Genomic DNA, 20,819 nt, shown 5'->3' on the forward strand with positions numbered 1-20,819 from the left:
AGGCCGCATAACACTATTATTTTCCTCCATGCCTCTGAAATGTCTTTATTTTATTTTTTTATTTTTTTTTAAATTTTTGATGTTATAGTGGTCTAAAAGCTGCTAAAAAGTTTTTGAGAAAGCTTGGGACTCGTAAATGTGCTCTAGGGGTTTACGGAGTGCACATGTCAGAGAAATTGGCCTGTCATTTTCTGGAAATAATACACTGGTCAGTCACCCTTTGTGCCATTTGCACTTATTGAAAGGTTTGGATATTCTTGCGAGTTGTCAGGTGGTGATAGACATGAATGACAGACTGAAATTTTATTCAGTAAATGTGCACTCCGTAAACCTCTAGAGCACATTCGCGACTCCTATATATAATAAGCATTCTCAAAAACGTTTAAATAAATAGATGACAATAGACACCAATCTGTAGTATTTTGTAGTCATCCTGGTTACATGTTCTTCTAGAGTCCCTCAAGGGACCGGTACTCTTTCGTACATACACGGAAGGGCCCACGATAATGTTGTTAGAACTTTTGGCCCAACCCTTTTGTATGTACACTTGATTATGTCTGTAAAATTATTTAATTGTATATTGTGTGTATATTTATACAATAAAATATTATTAAACTAAACTTACAGGCATCGACACTAACTTTTTAGCAGGTGGTAAGCCGGACCACTAGATTTGAAATTAAGGTGGTCCTTCCAGAAGTCAGGTGGTCAATTTTTATCATTATATAATTTACTGCAAATTTAGAAAATATATGCTTAAATTGATGACAAAGATGTATTAACCTTCAATAAAACAGATATTTAAGATGTTTATTTTTATCTAATCGGAAATTAAGGAGAGCAAGTTAGTAGGTATTCTATCGTGAAGTTATTTGTTTGTTTCTTTATCTCATTAAAAAATAAACAACAGGACGCTTATTTATGTTAACTTTAATATTGAAATGACTTCTCCCTCAACTCAAGGGAATAGTAAAACCATTTGTGTCTGTTATTTTCTGACTGTTATTCAAATATACATTGCTGATACGTGGTACGTCTTATAATCATGATAATTGCATGCATCTTTTATAGATTAACATTTTTAATAAAATTAATAAATTATCTTATTCTTGTCTTTGAAAACAAGGAAATATCTAAAGGATAAAAAATAATAACAATGTTATATATATATCTCTAGTTAAGCTTATTTTTCTCACTAATTCATTATGAATACAGAATATTTACCTCCCTGTTGCTCGTTGGTTGATATTTATTTTTGACATTGAATATTTTTAACCTTTTAAAGTAATTTTAACTCTGGAAGAAATGGATCTCTTATCGTTAAACAGTTAAAATAAAGAAAAGTAGCAAAGAATTACAAGATGTATTTTTACAGTTCCTTTCGTTGCTGCCATTATTCAAGTGAAGTATTTCAAGTATGAAATTTTTAAGTTTATCCGATACACCATACAAAATCATAATTACCATCGCCAGATACCCACGGTTGATTCAAATGTAACATAACATAAATGTAAATGGTTCCGCCGTGGGTATCCGATGATGCATAATTACTGGCATCATTTGAATAACTTTTGTACCAAAATTAATATCACAAATTCTTAACTTCATTTACTTGTTTAACTTGAGTAAACAAAATATTGGCGACTGAAAATGAAAGTTATTAATGACTTAAGAACTTCTTTAACTAATCAGAGATTAATGTAGTTTGTATATTTTATGAACCATATACATGTACATCGGACAAATAATTTTAAACAAAATGTATATAACATGTTTTTGACCAAATCGCCATTTTCCCAAATGAGCCTTGCACCAACCAGAAAATTCAAGTGGTCCGACGGACTAGTGGCTTTTAAAATTAGGTGGTCCTTGACAAAATCAGGTGGTCTCGGACCAACGGACCACCGCTAATGTCGAGGCCTAAGTTAAACTACATACACAAATTGTCTCCCACACACTGTGACAGGGTAAAAAATTCGCAAATTTGCCAGGAGCCGAAAACCCTTAAAAAAATAAATACCTTTGAAGAGTGTGAGTTGAATTAGGACATGAATTAAGGTCGACCAATCCAGATGTTAAGTTATCCATGTCACAAGGAGAAAATATCATATACCAACTAATTATTCTCTTCATGGAATATCACTGGAGGCGTTAACACCAACCAAATAATCTTTCGAGGGACGAGCACATGATCAGTACCACAACTAAAATGTATCCCTCAATAGTCATACCCAAATTGGTCAGATAGATCCTTTGCAAAGAAGGTCTGCGCGTTGGGCTTACAATGTATCTGACTTTGGACGCACTAGTTACAAATACTACAGTCACTTGAATAGCGCCGACTAGACCTTCGTCGTGTTAACTGTAGGCTTCTCCATGATGTATAAAGACACCAATGATATGGTTGCTATCCCTACAGAATTAAGTTTAGCTTACCTCATTAGGAAGGATTTAGACCCACCGACACGCCCATGCACTCAGCTATAGGCTATATCAAGATCAGCTAACTACAAATTCCCCTTCTGCCCAAGAACAGTTTTCCCTTTGAACAGCCTACCCCCTGATAGTGTCGCATTATCCGAACATACATGTACATGCACGCCTGATTGCTTTCGCTTTTTACAAACCCATTCCACTGTTTTTGTGTGTGTTTGTTTCTGAATGTAAATATAATATTTTGTATGCGTCTTCTTTTATTTCATTTTTAAACAATTTCAAGTGGCAAACCAATACTCTTGTTTTTTCTTTTGAGAATCATCATTTTGAAACATCATAACGATTTCACTGTAAAATGAAAAACACTAGCCTACTGTATGGAATACATAGATTTATAGAGCTTTATATCGTTAGACACTTCCTAAACTGATCTATCGACTTATTCAGGGAAATATACACAAACACATACTATATTGTCATGCATATCAACATGCATATAAAACATGGAACAATGCAACAAAAATAAGTATAAAATTAAGTTGTAAGTTTTATGTTACAATAGGAATGCCCATTAAGCTAAAAGCTTATTTCTAATGGGGTCCAATTACTGTAATATTACTACACTAAATTATAAATGATAATAATAATAATAATAATACATCAATTATTATGAAGTTGTCTACATTGTACTACACTCAACACACACTTATCGATATGACAAAAGAGACACTGTACACAATCAAACTAAAATCAATGTATCCTTTGTAAGTCGGGGAACATCCTCCAGGTAAACAGGTAGGCAGGATTGAGCATTATAATCCGGATATTACTTTATTTATGTCATGAACGGAGAATTACCTGACTGTATATATATAGCTCACTTTGATCTTCCATAAATTCAAATAGTAAAGTAATATGCCTTTAAAAATAATTGCATTCCAGTACCCGACAGGCCCCATCCGACATTATCTCGCTTTAGGAAATAAGGAGTGACTCCGACAGAAATCGAGACAGAAATCTGAGTTCAACCACGTTTCCTGCCAATGGATTTTTACGCTACCCCCATCCCCAGTCTGCCCCCCCCCCCCGGCACACACACCGATCGTTTCATTTCCTATGTTTTGCAAGATGTTTAGTTGGAGTTTATGGAAGAACAAGTAGATACCTATATTATATAATTGTTTTTCTTTAGAGAAATGAAGTCTCATAATATTATATTTTTGATATATAGAATTTGTGACACAATATAAGCAAATGATTTTTTTTTCCATTTATTCATTTATGAATGCAATTAATTGACGTTTTATACACCCTTGGTGGGATGAACTAAAATGAATGTATTGCAATTTCTAAAAAGGAAAATATATTACAGTCATAAGAAATAAAAATCTAATTGAATTAAGTGTATAAATGGCGGAAAAAGAGTCTTGTTAAAAGTCTACCATTAGCTCCTAACACAATAATTTTCTATTTTTCATTGTAACCTCGGGCGGTCTAATAATTCAATTAAGATATATTGGTTTATGTTCGGATACTATTGGACTTATTATTGTGATTCTATTATCAGAAATGGTATTTCATATAGCATAACCTGTGTCTTTCAGAATCCATAAAATCCAATATCCTGCCAGAATTCAAATCAATAGATTTCCTCTCAGGTGATTTGTACCCAAGTGAAATATGAAAGCTTCTGAATAGTTAAACAGCATGTCATTGAATGGGATAATATTCAATGAAATATTGCTAGAAACAAAATGTATATTGATACCAAAAGTGTTTCTCTCTGATAATTGTATTTATTATAATGGAATCAATGGATCACTGTTTTTTTTGTAATTTGTTATAATTAGTGACGTTTTTTTGAGCTCGTGTCCTTGTGAATATTAAGAGTGTTTTTTCTCTATGGATTCCATATTAAGATACCTGCTACAATCTGGAAGCCTGTAATGAAATATTAGATAGCATTTTGATAATTGTTTATGGAATATTTATATATAAGATTTAAATGATATGGTAATAAATAATTTTGAAGTTTGACTTGGATTTGTTCCGGTTAGATATTTTACAAAGATCCGGTTTGAATATATCACTGTCCTTTTGTTAACACGAAAACATGCTTTGGATTGCTTAAAACGCTTATCAGATTGCATGTATAAAGTCTGATTGTCCATTTATTAAACATATAATTGTCCGATCTATTGACCTTAATGTAATACATATTTTGGATAGGTTTAAATGTGGATATATCTTAACATAAACGTTGAAGCTTATCTAAATTTCAAAAGATTTCCTATTACACTGTAACAATACTATTTAACGCCAATAGTTACATTAAAACACACGCCGTGCTTCAATGACCTAAACATTGGAAGACGAAGTTTAGTATTCGAAATATAATACCGCCTATTGATTGATTTATTTCATTGTAAAATTATTTACTTTGAAGGATTCGCATAGAAAATTCGGCATTTACAGCATGGATGAAAGCTTATTTTTGTATTTGATATAACATGTTGAGATAAACAAGTGTTAAATTTTGCTGTGATCGACTCAGATAAAGAAGGAATTAGAAGTACAAATAATTAGATTTCGCGATATATCTTTTATAGTTACCTAATTAATTATGAATTAAACGAGCTCTTTGAAACAGAAGTAAAACCATGTAAAATGGTATAAAAATTGTGTGGTAAATATGACGACATTGTGTGATGTTTTATTCCTAATTGAGATATTATTTCGGTGAAAATAATATGTGGAATATTCAACAGTCTCTCCATTGTAAATGTTTCATTCTCAAAAACATTTTCCTGTACACAGGTAAGTTACTGGATATTTATTTCCATTTATAGTTTTTTTTATCAAAATATATCAAACAACAACAACAACAAACATCACTTTACATATACAACATGTGTTGTATAAGTAAGGTACAATAGTACTTAAGTAAAAAGATGGATTACTGTCATAATCATACCTTGTAAACGAAACTTGAAACGTGGTATACAAAAATAATCAAACGTTGTTATCATTGTCATTACTAAAATTTATAAACAACAAAACAAAGAAAGAAATTAAAAAGATAAATAGATAAATAAATGAACAAAATAATTTATTGTCGGAAACAAAAAATGTAATAATATAATAATAATGTAATAATATTATTGAGCCGTGCCACGACAAAACCAACATAATGGGTTTGCGACCAGCATGGATCCAGACCATCCTGCGCATCCGCGCAGTCTGATCAGGATCCATGCTGTTCGCTATCAGTTTCTCTACTTGTTATAGGGTTTTTAAGCGAACATTGGTCGCAAACCCATTATGTTGGTTTTGTCGTGGCGCGGCATATATATCATTCATGAAATCAAACTACATACAGGTATAATTGATATAATAATGCGTATCTCATTCCCAAATTAATTCATATATATTGAAAAATGTTACAATGCTCGAAAAAAATTCTTCGCTTCACCGTCTATGGACCATAGGGTTGAGGAACGCGTTCCTCTGTAACCTACATGCCAATTAACCTGATCTACGTGTTTTTGTTTTTTGGGTTTTTTTTAAAGTCAATTAAGAATTTAAAAAATTGCGACCGAAACCTGGATTTTACCATGAAAATAGCTATATTTCTTTTCATTTATTTATGATGTATTAACTGTGTAGATAGCTATTATTTATAACAGGATATGTGTTATAATAAGTATAATATTTTGTGCTCTGATATTACAATGTATTATAAGTGTCTTATAAATCAATGTCTGAATGGTGTTGTACTATTTGTGTTATTATGTATGCTTATGCATTTTAGAATTTGTATGTACATGAATGAGACTTAAATAAATAAATAGTATGATAAACATTACATAATAATAAGTGATAGTTACAACAATAATGTAATTGCTGTTAAATCTTTTTTTCAATAATAAGCAAGGGATCGACGTAATCTTACACCGAATGATTTGATTTTGACAAAAACAAACTTGTCAAAAACACATTTGCAGTTTTGTGTGTCTAAGCAGTTAATTAATACTTTTATGTCACGTAAGTTATTGTTAATAAAATACGTATTTACAATGTCATAATTTTATAGAGATTAAAGTAAACTTAAAATTTTAACGGCCCGCCTGACCAAACATTCTATTTTTTTCCTTTTACAGGTTAGATAACACAATTCTATGATAGAATAGAAACCCACTTGGTATCATATTAAATGATCTTTAATACCTTTGTACTTTAATGAAATTTGATATACAAAAAGTTAAACAATTATATCGTATATCTATTCTATTCATATTGCGCGCATTGTCAACCTGTCAATAAAATTATATACTTTTTATGACTATCATTTTCAGCAAAGATATAGGGATACATAACAATACTATTTAAATAGCTGTCGAGGAACATGTTCTAAAGTGGGTACATTAGTGGTGAAATTAAATTACTTGTTGAACTTATTAAGTTCGAGTTTAATTGGGGAGTGGGACTTTTTAAATTTAAATCTTAATCCCTCATTATTGATTTTATATATTTAGAATAATGCAGTGCCATTTTATTGTTTATCGAGCACGAAAAAGGTATTAGTATATATCAACTTAAATAAGTGAATGTAACTTGTCTCCTTATACATTTACAAACCGCTGTCTACACCAAAATACGTACATGTATCATAATTATAAATCTTGTATAAGAGTTTCAGAAAGTCATCTAAGATGTGATAAGCAATTAAAGTATTAAAGAAAAATGTATACAAGTGAAAGATAACTAAACGAATATAAGTATTATTCTACATAAAACAAAATAAAGTACAGTCAAATGATATCAAATAATAGCTCAAAATATTAATATTGAAATAAATACATGTTATGTTAAGACAATACATGCATGTTTGTATACATATGTGATGTATTTTCATTCTATTATTTATAGATATAAGAAAATTATAACGAGAGTTGATATCAGAGATATATCATTCCCATTGTGTTTATATAACATATCCGAACACAAATGGATATTAACATATATAAATGATTAGAAAAATATTAAAAATTTCACTCTTATTAGATTGACTATACTATCAGAATTCATTTATAAACTCTATATACATGCATATTGAAAATGAAACATTTCTTATGTCATGTTCTGTATACTTAATTTACTATGCATCGACACCGAACAAGTGAATCTGTATTATATACATATAAAAATAATCTTAATAGTGATGATACTCTAAATATATAATACACCATATTGGCCATTTTATTCCCTAACCTTTACGCTATTGTAATAAAAAGGTGTACTTTAAAACTTCACGGTATCAGTGAAATCTACTATATATATAAATGTACATTAAATTGGTTTTAAGTGTGTGTTTTTATTTGCTATTTAAATGGATTTTTATTGACCTTCACATTTTTCAAGTTGCTTAACAGTGTATACACCTGATCAGTTTAATGGTTTGAAATTATAAACATGTGTAATATCACACTTTTCCTTTACCTTGGCTTGACACATTTCCGATTTTAGTTACTTACAATTCTATAAATCATTAAGCTTATTTCATTTCAAAACTTAGTATCAAAAATGTATAATTCATTGGTTTGACCAAAGGTTGGCTTTTACAGTAATAATGACTTTGTAAACATATTTCAAAACATATTTAACGTTCGAATTATTGTCATTTAACTTAAACCATTTCAAAAAAGTCGTTGATAAGTCTAATGAAACATATTAATGCTATAACTTTTAAACAAAAGACTTACAAAAAGAAGATATAAGTTGACAGTTTGTTGTTTAAGGGAATAAATATGATTTGGTAAAGATAATTTTGATCAATAGAATTCTAATAAAAGCTTTCAATGCTACATGTATCAATATATTAAAACAAAGTGTTAAAATGTCAGGAAATTATTTTCATAGATGTACAAAAACACAGAAAAAGAATTCATTGTTATTACCTTTTTCCAAAAAAAAACCTGATAGAAATATATAAACTTTGAGGAATATATGTATATGTTCGATATTCGTTGATATATTCCACAAAACTCAATCTATTTTATTTTGGTTTGAGTAATCGTGGTCAACGTGCCTAATCCAAGGGATTTTGGGTTCCAGACCTAATCGGGCTACGGCCATGTGTCCTTATATTACACCAGTACTGGTTAGTTCCAGGGCGGACTCGAATAAAGCCTTTTTATGTTCAACTTAGAAAATGTTTAAAATAGAAATGAACGAAATAATGTCATTAACTTTCTATTATTTGGTGAACATATCCATTACTTAAGAATGTGCGGGTAGGCAAACAAACAAAAACAAGTTTATGCCATTTCCGAGGCATTAGCAACAAAATGTAGTTTTATGACGACTTAATTATCTCTAATTGAATGCCAACTCAAAATTTAAGTTTAAAATGTTTCAATAATAAATAAGGTTCATGCTGATATACGTACTAAGAGCTTATAATAATGACGCGCTTAAATTATATCTATATTGATCGAAACAGTCTTTTATTCAAACGTCTCGAATTGTTTTCTGCAAAAGAACAGCTGGCAGTATTCAATGATTAGATAACCCTTTAACCCATAAATAAGTAACTTAATTGTATGTCGAGCAGACACATTGTCTTGTTATAAATTGAATTGAATATATATTGTTTACTGTTTCCCATTAAATTAACAATGTTGTTATATTATCTTATTGATTAACGGAGACAATTAAGGTATTCGTGTAACCACATAAACATGTATCAAGATCAGACAATTACTTAATATGATACTTTTGAATGTGTAATTTGAATATTATTGATATACGCTTCGTTTCAAAAAACAAAAGATAAACCTTACTATTTAACCTCTTCTTGTACGCTATATATTATACCTGCGATTTATTTAAACCACTCTAATAATATGTAGTTTAGTAGACGATTATTATTATTTCTAAAATACGTGACTCAGTTTTGGAAAAATATATATTCTTTGACCGTATTGAAATTGAAAAACATTTTAGGATAGACTTCTAATTTCAAGTTTATACCTTGTTATAATTCCACTTACAATATTGCCATATTAAACATTGTACGATTCAAAAGAAGTGTTATTTTACCAAGTTAAGTAAAAATGTAAACATTACTATACCAATTCATTTTCAAAAGGCAGGTAAAAGTAATCATTTCCTCTAACATACTTTTGTAGTGTTACAAGTGAAACCACTACTTAATGTATACATCTGGTAAATAAATAGTGTGAAAATCATTTTGAGAATTTGGGAAAAGGAGAAAGCCCTCCTAATCAATGAAAACGTAAATTAAATTGGAGAAAATTGGAGATTTTGGTTGATTAAATTGGTTCAATGCAGATATTTAAAGTGCAACATCCCTGGTGTTACCAAATACCGACTTAAACCGTATACGATCTTCAACACGAAACTTAAGTAAATCATGATCCCAAAAAGACCAGAAATATACCAAACTTATGATCCTGTCAATTGATAATATGTATGCTAAAAGTTTGGTTGGTTCAAACAAAACTTAGCAGAAACTAAACTCTTTACAAAAATCTTGCAACAACTTAATTTATAGAGTCATGTATACAATTACACATTATATAACAACTTTATTTGAGCCGCGTCACGACAAAACCAACATAATGGGTTTGCGACAAGCATGGATCCAGACCAGCCTACGACGCATTATCAGACATGTGTTGTATCATACATTATTGTTATAGATTGTAAGCGAACAGCTGGATCCTGTCAGATGGCGATGGCAGGGTGATTGCTGTGCAACATTTGTGTTGTCGTGAGCGTATGATTTTCTGTATAGATCATATTAAGCTCAAATTAAAACACATCAATGAATCAAATGATTTTATATCAATCTATATCTCTTCGAGGCACATCTATGAAAAATAATTTCAAAGTTTTTCATTTTTAATCAAAATACAGTTCAATCATACAGACGAGTCTCAACACGTTGTTATGCTTTGATCTGATAAACATCTTATATTTGCATTTTTTGTTATTTTAACAAGTTCATAATCTATAATCGATATTACATTGAATGAACTTTTTGCACCAGAACAAAATGGTCTATCTAACATAACTCACCGTTAATTCAAATAGTGTACATTTTATACAATTGAATTGAAATGTCATAAATATTTTGTTCAAACGTAATACTGGTTATGAATTACTACTATATTTTAATTCTATCATCATGTAAGTTAAGTTTGTACATACAATGATTGATAAAACATTTCGTAAAATCATAGTCAATGATATTTTATTTGCATGTAATACTATCTAAGTACCAGATTCATAAATGTACCACATTAATTGAAACAATTCTAAGTTTAGATCATTAATATATTGAGCATTTTTTTTATTTGAATACAATATTTGGGATACAATTAGTACATTTTAAATAGATTTTTGATTCAAAGTTTCAAGTTCAAATTTATTCAAATATACAAACTTCCAAATATACAAACATACAAAATAGATCAAACATATTTTACATTTGAATTCATAATCAAAATACAGTTAAAGTAAATCATGATGCAGAAATGAACAAAATCTTGATTAATTTAATGTGTGTATTATATTATTTTGTTTGAAATTTACATAAGAGTTTTAAGGTTCGAACAATCCAATAAAACATATTTATTAAAACTTGATATCATTTTTTAGTCTCAAAACTAGTTCATACAATAGAATTGTTAACAATCTTCTCATTGTGATTTCTTAATATGGTGTTTAGCTAGAATCATAACTGACATCAAAATTTAATTTATACTTAGGCAATTACAAATATTTATTTTTTGCTAAATTTTTCGTTTCTATTGAAAATAAGTTAAAAATAAGATATCTGCTTCAACATGTAATGCATTTTTGATACTTTACATAACATTACATAATTCAGCTAGTTTCGACAATACTTTTATGTAAGTATTATTTAAAAGTCTTAATCCATACAAATTCATATTTTAAATGAAAATTGATATTACATTGTTTTTTCAATCTATACATTTATTCATGTTTACTAATAAATTTTCAATTTAAGACAGTATAAATGTTTTTTCATAAATTTACTCTGTTTTGAATAATATTTATATATATCAATAGGTTGGCTTACATATTATGCATTCCATTCCTGGCAATTGATCTTAATTTTGAGTTAGTATCTATAAACAAGTCTTAGTTCAAATTATTAAAAAAATCATATCCAAATTTCACATGTTTCTTTAATTTACAATACATATGAACGTTATTTTTATATATTATGAATAAATCAATAATTATTGCAAAAAACTGTGGCCATATATTTTGCAACTATTCTATTTGTTCTATGCACTTAAGACAAAACATTGTAGACGAGTCTTTATCTTATGATTTTTCCTTTGAAAATCAAATATTTGACAACAAATATACTGCCCATACCAGTCTTATGTTATACAACAATGTGTCAAAACGATGTAGTTCTTGCCTGTTGTTTAGTATAGGAACTTTTGGCTGATTATATCACACCATATTGATGATATTATTTTTTAATTGTATTATAAATGCAATATTAACATCACATTTTATTGTATAGTCTACAAACCTGACATATTGCCCGTAGTTATGTTAAATATTGAATATGGGGTATTTGCATTGAATCTTTGGATTACATTTTGACAATAATCTATTTTTCAAATAAACTTGAATAGATAAACTAAGTATGTAATAAATAGAAAAAAGAAATACAATCAGATTACTTTTACGTCATAATTCTGAAAAGGGTTAGGTAACGTATTTGGTCAGTCTTATCAAAAACTCGTTAAAGTTAGCAAAATAATTGCATGATATTAGAGCCAAGATCTTATAATTATGACGCGCTTTAATTATATCTATATTGACCGAAACAGTCTTTTATTCAAATGTCTCGAATTGTTTTCTGTAAAAGAACAGCCGGCAAGTCAAAAACAAAAGACATTTTAATTGCCATGTTCCCGTGGTGGATAAAACTTATTTACGATACGTATACAATTTACAAAACTTTTATTACCAAAAGTGTAAAAATGACAATATTAGAACATTTATTTTAAAATATAGTTTAGAATCTGATGAACATGAACATTTTAGTTTTTGACTCCACTTTTTTACATCCATTTGTTAAAGCTCTTAACAAGACTCTGATATTTTACATATAAATACAATCTTATTCATTGTATTCTTATCTTTTCCTTTCCCAATAACGCTTTTTATCTATTTTTATCCCTGTGTCACTTCACTTTAAATTTTACAATATTACATATCTATTACTTTTAAAGCGCATTTGTATTGATTAAACATTTATTCTACATTTAAGAACCCTTTTCATTATGTTGTAAAAAGTGTGAGTGTCCTTCAGAAAATGTAGTCATTACTTAATATAAATTCAATTCATTTAAACAAATATAAAATCAATGGTTGTTTCATCAAATTAAATATTTTATCATCAAATAACAAAGACATAGACATAGAATTGCTTATCTATTGAACATATTTGATAGTACAATAAATGGAAAATATACTTCAACTCAACACCTGTACATTGATTTTTCAAAAAAAAAAAAATACATATTCAAATAGTGTTGATTTATCGATAGAATTAGTTTTGAAAAGATTTATTTCAAGTTTAAGTTCTTGACTGAAAAATGGGATTTCAATTTTACCGATTTCTTGTAAACTTGATTAACAGTATTTTATATTTTCCCGAACTCTTTATACATCAGTAATCATAGGATCTCACAACTTACAAAATACAAATGTCACATTAAACAATTGTTATAAAATAGGTCATCATGAATTATAATTGTCACATTGTCCTTTGATTGAAATACTTTTAATTTCATCATAACCAGATTAGGAAATTTCTGCCTATCTAATCAAAGAAATGGAAATATAGAATGGATGCATATGATAATATGTCCCCCCGCTTTTCCATGTTATGCGTTTTGTATTGATGGCATATGATAATGTGTTGTGTTTTGTACTGATAATTGATATAGATGGGCATATTATAATGTTTTGTGTTTTGTACTGATAATTTATATAACTAGTTATATTATAATGAACATGCTTCCTGGCAGTCTGGAAATTTCGTATTTGCATATATTTTTAACTGACCAACAAAGACCAATTATATTTCAATAGTCCTGATATTTGGATAAATATTATTTCAAAGGATCTCTCGTGGCCTTCATATGGCTGAATACTAACAATCAAAACAGTATAGTCATAACTATTCAAAAGTTAAACGAGACATTGACGTTTTTCTTGTGCTGATACAATTTCAGATAATTGTAAAAACCTGAGTGTTCATATTCTGGAAAAGTGCTTCCGTTAGAAATTCAAATTTCCAAAATTTCAGTTTTTTTGGCAAATGATCATGTCGTCACTCTCCCTGTCCCTCTTACAGAAAGATTATTGTTTGGTTAGGTTACACAGTGTCTGTATTGAACACATTGAATGTTACAAAGAAACTAACCAAATATTTAATATGCTCTGACGTGCTATGATATCATACTGTTGAAATTGAAAACAAATATTTGTAAACTAAACTATCACACTCTCTCAGGTAAAGCATACAACAGGATATTGCTTATTTCATTATAAAGAATTGTTGTTTAGATAGCTAGTTATGGCAGGAGAAAACACTTGTTGTGAAAATTTATTTTAGGAAGCAAAAAGTCATAAGTCATTTGCACTTTTAGACGAATCTAGTGATTTAATCATACTCTCACAGACTTTTGCAAATTTGAAAATTAACATTCTGTAAGGTTGTTTAGTCCAATGTTCATGAAGATAGTTTAGGATCAAAATTAACTGACTTGACTTGATTTATTCGGGATTAAACTTAAAGAAACTGTTATATTTACCTAAGTCTAAATTGTCATGAAAAATAATGTAAAAGAAATCTTTATTTGAAAAAGTTATAAATAAAAGCATTTAGAGATGATAATTAACTTATATAACAAATTCACTCTCTTTCGTGTTAATTCGACACATTGAAAACGCATAACTTAATCTTTATGTAAGTCTATGAAGTCGGGGATTACATAAATAAATCCATTATTGCTGTTTTTAAATATTTATTTACTTGTTTTGCATTAGACTGCTACTATTACCTAGGGTGTTTATCCTTTAGTCCTATAAGGTCAAATCTTTTCTTTTTTCAAGTTTTATTAAATATATCTCAGTATGTAATATACATACATACATATCATCTGCGAATGTTACACCAATTAACACATCTGCGGATGGTTTTTTTTAATTCAAAATTTCACCATTTCTGATTAATTGTTTCGCATAGGCCGGCACTAGGGACCGTGGTTGGTAGCTTGTGAATAGCAGTACCGTCCATGCACTAGCTCAATCAAACCGATTGTGTTTGAATTTGACTTTTTGTGCGTATTTTAGGGGATTCCATTATCTCTATTTCATTAAAATGTGTCACAACGAGAACACTATCTTATGATATTATTCTTAAGTATGTAAGTTAATGATAACTATCATTTTATTTACCATAACAAGACATTAACTAAAAGGTATAACAATTGACCTTTTTGTCAACGTAAGGTCTTTTACTGATAATATTTAAATGTGTAAGATGCAATCATGTTTGCGACAATTATTTTTAGTATGTGATGATGTTATAAAGAAAAACAGCAACAATATACATGTAGTTAACTTATTATATAACAATGTTGTATTGGAGCATTAATATGTCTATTACGTATATATATCATGTAAAGGGGAACACTGCTCGTATTTTGTAACAACGCAATGATTCAATTATAATATTTATCATTGTTATACGAATAGGCTTACCAAAGCTATGTTGAAACCCACCCACCATTTAATTTTTTCGCATAATATGATCCTTATCCAGGGAAATGATCAAAATAATACCGTGAACCTACTCACATAGTAGAAGAATAAATTATCCTTAACATTTAGCTGTAATGTTTATTTAATGATCCCTTTGTAGAAAATTCCAACTTTGTATATATTATTCATGAAAGCTTAACGTGTGCACTGTGGAACGACAAAGGAAAATATATAGCATTTCGTAAATGTTCGAGGATTTTTATTGCCATCAATTTACGTGTTGGTCTTTGATTATTGCATATTTAACAGACCTCAAAATAAAACGTTTTCAGTCTGAATATGGTAGCAACCATTATAGACAAAGAAAATTATAAAGGTCTTCTTTCACACAAAAAGAAATATAAATCAAACAACAAAAATGCCTCATCACCAACGGACAACTTTTAAAAGCGTCATCTGTGTACTCTTTTGATCTTTTCAATAACATATGATAAGTTTTTAACGAGCATATTGTTGAAGTGATAACATTTTTGACCGAGACAAAATTTTAGAATATTTTGAATCAGCACAAAAAGAAGGTCATGATATTTTTTTAACTTCTTTTAAAGATTTAAGAAAAAACTTTTCAATCAGCAATAGTCAGGATTGTTTTTGCTTACTGAACTTTAAATAAAAAGTAAATGAAAATTGAAAATACTTTTATTTCTTAAGATACAATAGGAGTACAGAGTTGTGTTGTATAAAAACACAGTGATTGACTGTCAATCAATTGAAATTATGAATATATATGTATTTACTAATCTACGATTTGTAATGAAACATTAGACATTCAACTTAAAGCATATAAAATTGTAGCGATTAGTGTAACAACCTTGTCAAAAGTTTACAGTTAGCACAAAAAGGTCGCTATTACATAGTGCAAGATAAGAAGATAAATATGTGATTTATGAAAATAAACTGAAACTCCTTGATAGAGAGGGGTTTAACTCCTGGAAACGATGGAGATTGAAAACTTTGTGTAGTAGATAATTATTTATTAACTGTTTCCAAAATGATATTATTTTGAAATTTAATTTCAATTTAAGCAGAGAAATTAAAAAAGAAAAGAAAACAAATTCCTTCTGATATCTAGAAATCAGTCGCCGATTTTATTTTTATTCCACATACACACAATGGTACAAGTTTTGGAGTACATAGAAAAGAATAAAATAAGATAGTTCAATTGCTGTTGATCAAACCAAGGTTCCATATAAATATATAAAAAACTGTAACTTACATTTGCTTATACAATGATTAACTATCATAGATTTTCGTACTTGTGAAAGCTTGCTTTGAAATATAATAGAAAAAAAGTGTACAGCTACATTGTACCGCATCTTTAACTTGTACAGAATATGTAATAATACAGGAGATGCAACTTTAAACTATGTTAGACAGTACAAGGTTAGCTTTTAAAAAAGCTAGTATCGACTCGCTTCGTAATTTTTTTTCCAGGGGTGCGTTTAAATGTAAAAATGACAGTTCTGTTAGCTGAAGTGACTTCAGCGAACATCAAAATAAAAGTGACATAAAGTTATGGAAGCCAGTTTCACTCAGTTTAACAAAGAGGAATATGAGTATATATGAAGATGCATGTAAACAGATAGAATGAAGTCCCTATGTCTATGCACATTTACTATATGGCCTTTTGACCTTGTCAGACCAAATAAATGTTAGATATGTAGAATTCATAAAGATGTCTCTTTATACGAAGTTAAGTTGTAATATGATATTTAGTATTGGAATGAGTGACAGACACAATTTAAGTCCTAAAGTAAACACAAGTTGTCAATTAATTCATCCAGAAAAGCCGGGATCCTATTAAAAATATAGGGATCCCGGGAACTAACCAGTCTTAGATGCTTTTCAGATAAGCCAGGATCCTATTAAAACATATAGGGATCCCGGGATTTGACCAATTCAAGAATGTAGTCTTTGATTTTTCCAAATAATTAGGCATATAATTATAAGTATTGTGATTTTTAAGTTTGTTGATAAATAGCTCTAAATATATTTATATCCAAAGTTTAATTAATTTAACGTTCATTACATACAATAAAAAAACTTAACGTTTAATGGACTTTCATTACGACAATAATCAACACAAATATAGTTTATAAGTTTTTCCTCTATATCTTATACGATCCCGGATCCCGGCCAGTCCGGGTGTCCCGGATCCCGGCCAGTAAATACATACACTAAATACCAGAAAGGGTAAAATGACCGGAAAAAGGGAAAAAGAAAAAAATGCACAGAACCAGGTGTACACTTATGTTAATTAACCAAACGAAAACTTACTACAGAGGAACAGGTGAAATCGCTAAATCAAAAGTCAGTGTTGATATGATTTATTGAAAAGAATTCATGAAAACAAACATTTTTAATCATCATAATATCTTTGCGCTCAAAACAATACTTGCTGCTTTTTAAATATGGCGTGAAAATTGAAGGTTTTTTGACGCTATGTAAGATTAAATTTGATTGGCTAAATAATTTTGGATCCTAGCCCTGATAGATAAATTTTTATAGAAAGCTGGAAGCCAAGCTTCGATTAAATTTTCGGATGGATTCGGAGTTTTAGGTTGTTTCTCAGTAAAATCCTAACGTAATACCGGCTCGCCGTGGCGAGCCGGCATAAATATATCTTGGTCTTGTATTGACCGAACATCTTGATTATTCTACTACTGCCACAACTGTTGCTCTGTCTGCTGTTAGAGCATTAGGAATGTTAATCGGGTTCTAATTAACACTATTTATTGTTTTTTAGATTTTCATGTGTAAATAGTAATTCAACTTTTTAATCGTTTGTAAATCGTATAAATTGCCAATGTGCATTCATACTGTATCTTTTAATGTATTTTAATTGTGTATATTGATGAGACTCTAATGAAAATAAATATTGTAAATACTTCAAATACATTGGGTAAAAAGAGAAAGAAAAAAAAACATCATCATATGTTATTGTATAGTGTGTAAAATCTTAAGTTGCCTATGAAAGCCCAAAGGTTGCCTATGAAAGCCCAAAGGCTTATTTCCATCGGGGATCATTGGTTGTACTTACTGAATTACACATGCCAATATACAAAAAGAAACTTAGATTACAATAATCTTAACCAAACGATTTTAGTATATGTGGGAGTTATAATATTTATATTATTGAAGCTGGTAACTAAAAGCGAAGTTAAAATGTTAAACATTGATTACAAAACTGGATAATACCACCCTTTGTAAACAAATTGTATCCATTATGAAGGCGGTAAAGAACGAATCTATACAAATAACTAACTTAATTTTGTTTCCCTTTAATTTATCACATGCTTCCATGGAAGACTGCATGAAAGAAATTTAATAAACGGCTGTAAATTCAATCAATTATTATATAATAAATTACCCTTAATGTAAATTAGATAGAATGAAAAGCTATTACTGGAAAGCAAATAGACAGATAAACAATTAAACAATAAAGGTAAAAGAAAGTTTAATTGTTTGTTAACAGAATAGTGAGTCACAATTGGCGCTAGACGTCGTGGTTCAGGTATAAAGAAGTGAATATGTTCTTTATTCTAAATAAAAAAGAAGTTCAATGAAAAATAATCAATTAAACAATTATACTAAGCAAACTAACTTATTCGATTGCAACTTATTCAAACATTACTGAATGGAAAGTCTTATATGCATAATGTTTTATCGATATATACATTATATAAAAGCTATATTTAATGCATGTTTTGATGGCATTCATAAATTACATTATAAAGTTGAAAACTTGACGCAATACATCAGGTTTTTATCAGATTTGAAGTAAGATAACCATTAAATTATTACAAGTTAAAATGAAAGGGTATATGTGAAAGATTATTTACTTATCTATTTGAATAACACAGACCAACGCCTTGTTCAAGTGAATGTCTACATGCCCATCATGACAGTATGTAGGTGCACATTTTCAATTAAATAAGTTGAATTGAATTTAATGTCAATATATATTTTCAAATGGTTTAACAAGATTTACTATAAGGCATTATTTTGGAATATTTTTGAGTATATTCATAGGTAAAAAAGATAGGAAACACAAAGATGGTTGTATTATCTTGAAGTAAAACTACATTTATGTTTAAATTACACTCATGACAAAGCAAATATTTCGAATCCTATGCAATCATTGGCAAAAAGAGATTTTAGGTTTTTCTATTAATGATTTAGTTTAAACAATACCGGACGTTATGAATTACATCATTTGGTAAAACAACGTTTGCCTTCCAAATGTTGTTAATCAAGGATTATTTTTTTCTTATGTTTGAATTTAAAAATGTCACATTAACCGTGGAAACGTTTTGCAACGTATATGTAGAGTGTTCATAAACTCAAGAAATAGACTACATTTATATGACATATTCTTAGAAAAACCCTCTTACTGTGAAGCAAAAATATGAAGAATGATATCTGCACACTCTAGTTGTGTTTGGTTTTGTTAACATGCACATTTTTATTTAGTATAGTTGTACAGAGTGACTGGGGGAAATGCAAGGAATAAACTTGTCAAATGGTTTAATCAAACAAATATTTGAATAATAGCAGGGCACCAATCGTTTAATTTCTATTTTTAATTAACGTACAAATAAAACTTACCATGTAATATTGCAATTTATAGATTTTAGAGAATAATGACGTCACGCAATCGTTTCAATGTAATAGACTACTTATAGATCTAACGTTATTTTTACTTTGAAGTTAAATATTCAATTTTGGCTATTCGGATATACTGGAGTAATTACATTTCAACCTTTGCATGGCAAACACTTCATACCTATATAAAACTACAGTTTCCCCAAAAGTAAAACTTCACAATAAATTTAACCTCCATGCACCAATACCTCTCAGATTATTGGTGCCTCTCAGAAACAACCAAAGTCCTTGTCTCACAGTGTTGTATTGTAGAGGCTTCTGTTCACGCTCCCTCTCACCGGCCTAACATTTTAACATGAAATGGTGAAATTAAGAATTTAGAACATCCGAGTGCATATTTTACTTTTGCTTCCATTGTTGTTTAGGGAGACCCCTTATAGGGATTAAATGAAAAACGTTTTTGTGTGTGTTTTTTTTTTGTTTGTTTGTTTTTTGTTGTTGTTTTGTGTAAAATTATGACCACAACGTAATCTAATATGTTCATGATTCCTCTGACTTTTGGTATATATTTTTATTATCATGCGTGCAAGACTTTCAATCAAGTACATTTCTTTGTATTTGTTTTAACTGCCCTGCAGGGATCTCCACGTTCCAGAAATCTTTGGGGTATTTTCAATGGTTTTTCCATGACAATATGAAGTCATTTTAGGGTATACAGTTTGTTAGTGGCACTATTATTTATTAATTGTATGTTTCGCAGTAGTTGCTCTATAATTCAGTATAATAAGTAACAAAACTTGTCAATCTTAAGTGTAAACCAATCTCACTGTATTTGTATTGTTGTCACCTTGTTACACAATGGGATGTTT

The 20,819-nt window shown here is 29.2% G+C and overlaps 1 protein-coding gene across 1 annotated transcript in view; it reads left to right on the plus strand.

Annotated features, from left to right (window-relative positions):
- The first annotated feature begins 4,655 nt into the window (after positions 1 to 4,655).
- Positions 4,656 to 20,819, plus strand: part of LOC132732219 (uncharacterized) — a 28,624-nt gene continuing 12,460 nt past the window's right edge. Inside the window, exon 1 of the mRNA XM_060718611.1 lies at positions 4,656 to 5,253. Coding sequence (XP_060574594.1) covers positions 5,187 to 5,253 — 67 coding nt within the window. The 5' untranslated portion in view covers positions 4,656 to 5,186. The remainder of the gene's footprint in view (positions 5,254 to 20,819) is intronic.

Source organism: Ruditapes philippinarum, unplaced genomic scaffold (genome assembly GCF_026571515.1).
Source record: "Ruditapes philippinarum isolate M1 unplaced genomic scaffold, ASM2657151v2 ctg4145_1_1_1_1, whole genome shotgun sequence".
NCBI lineage: Eukaryota > Metazoa > Mollusca > Bivalvia > Venerida > Veneridae > Ruditapes > Ruditapes philippinarum.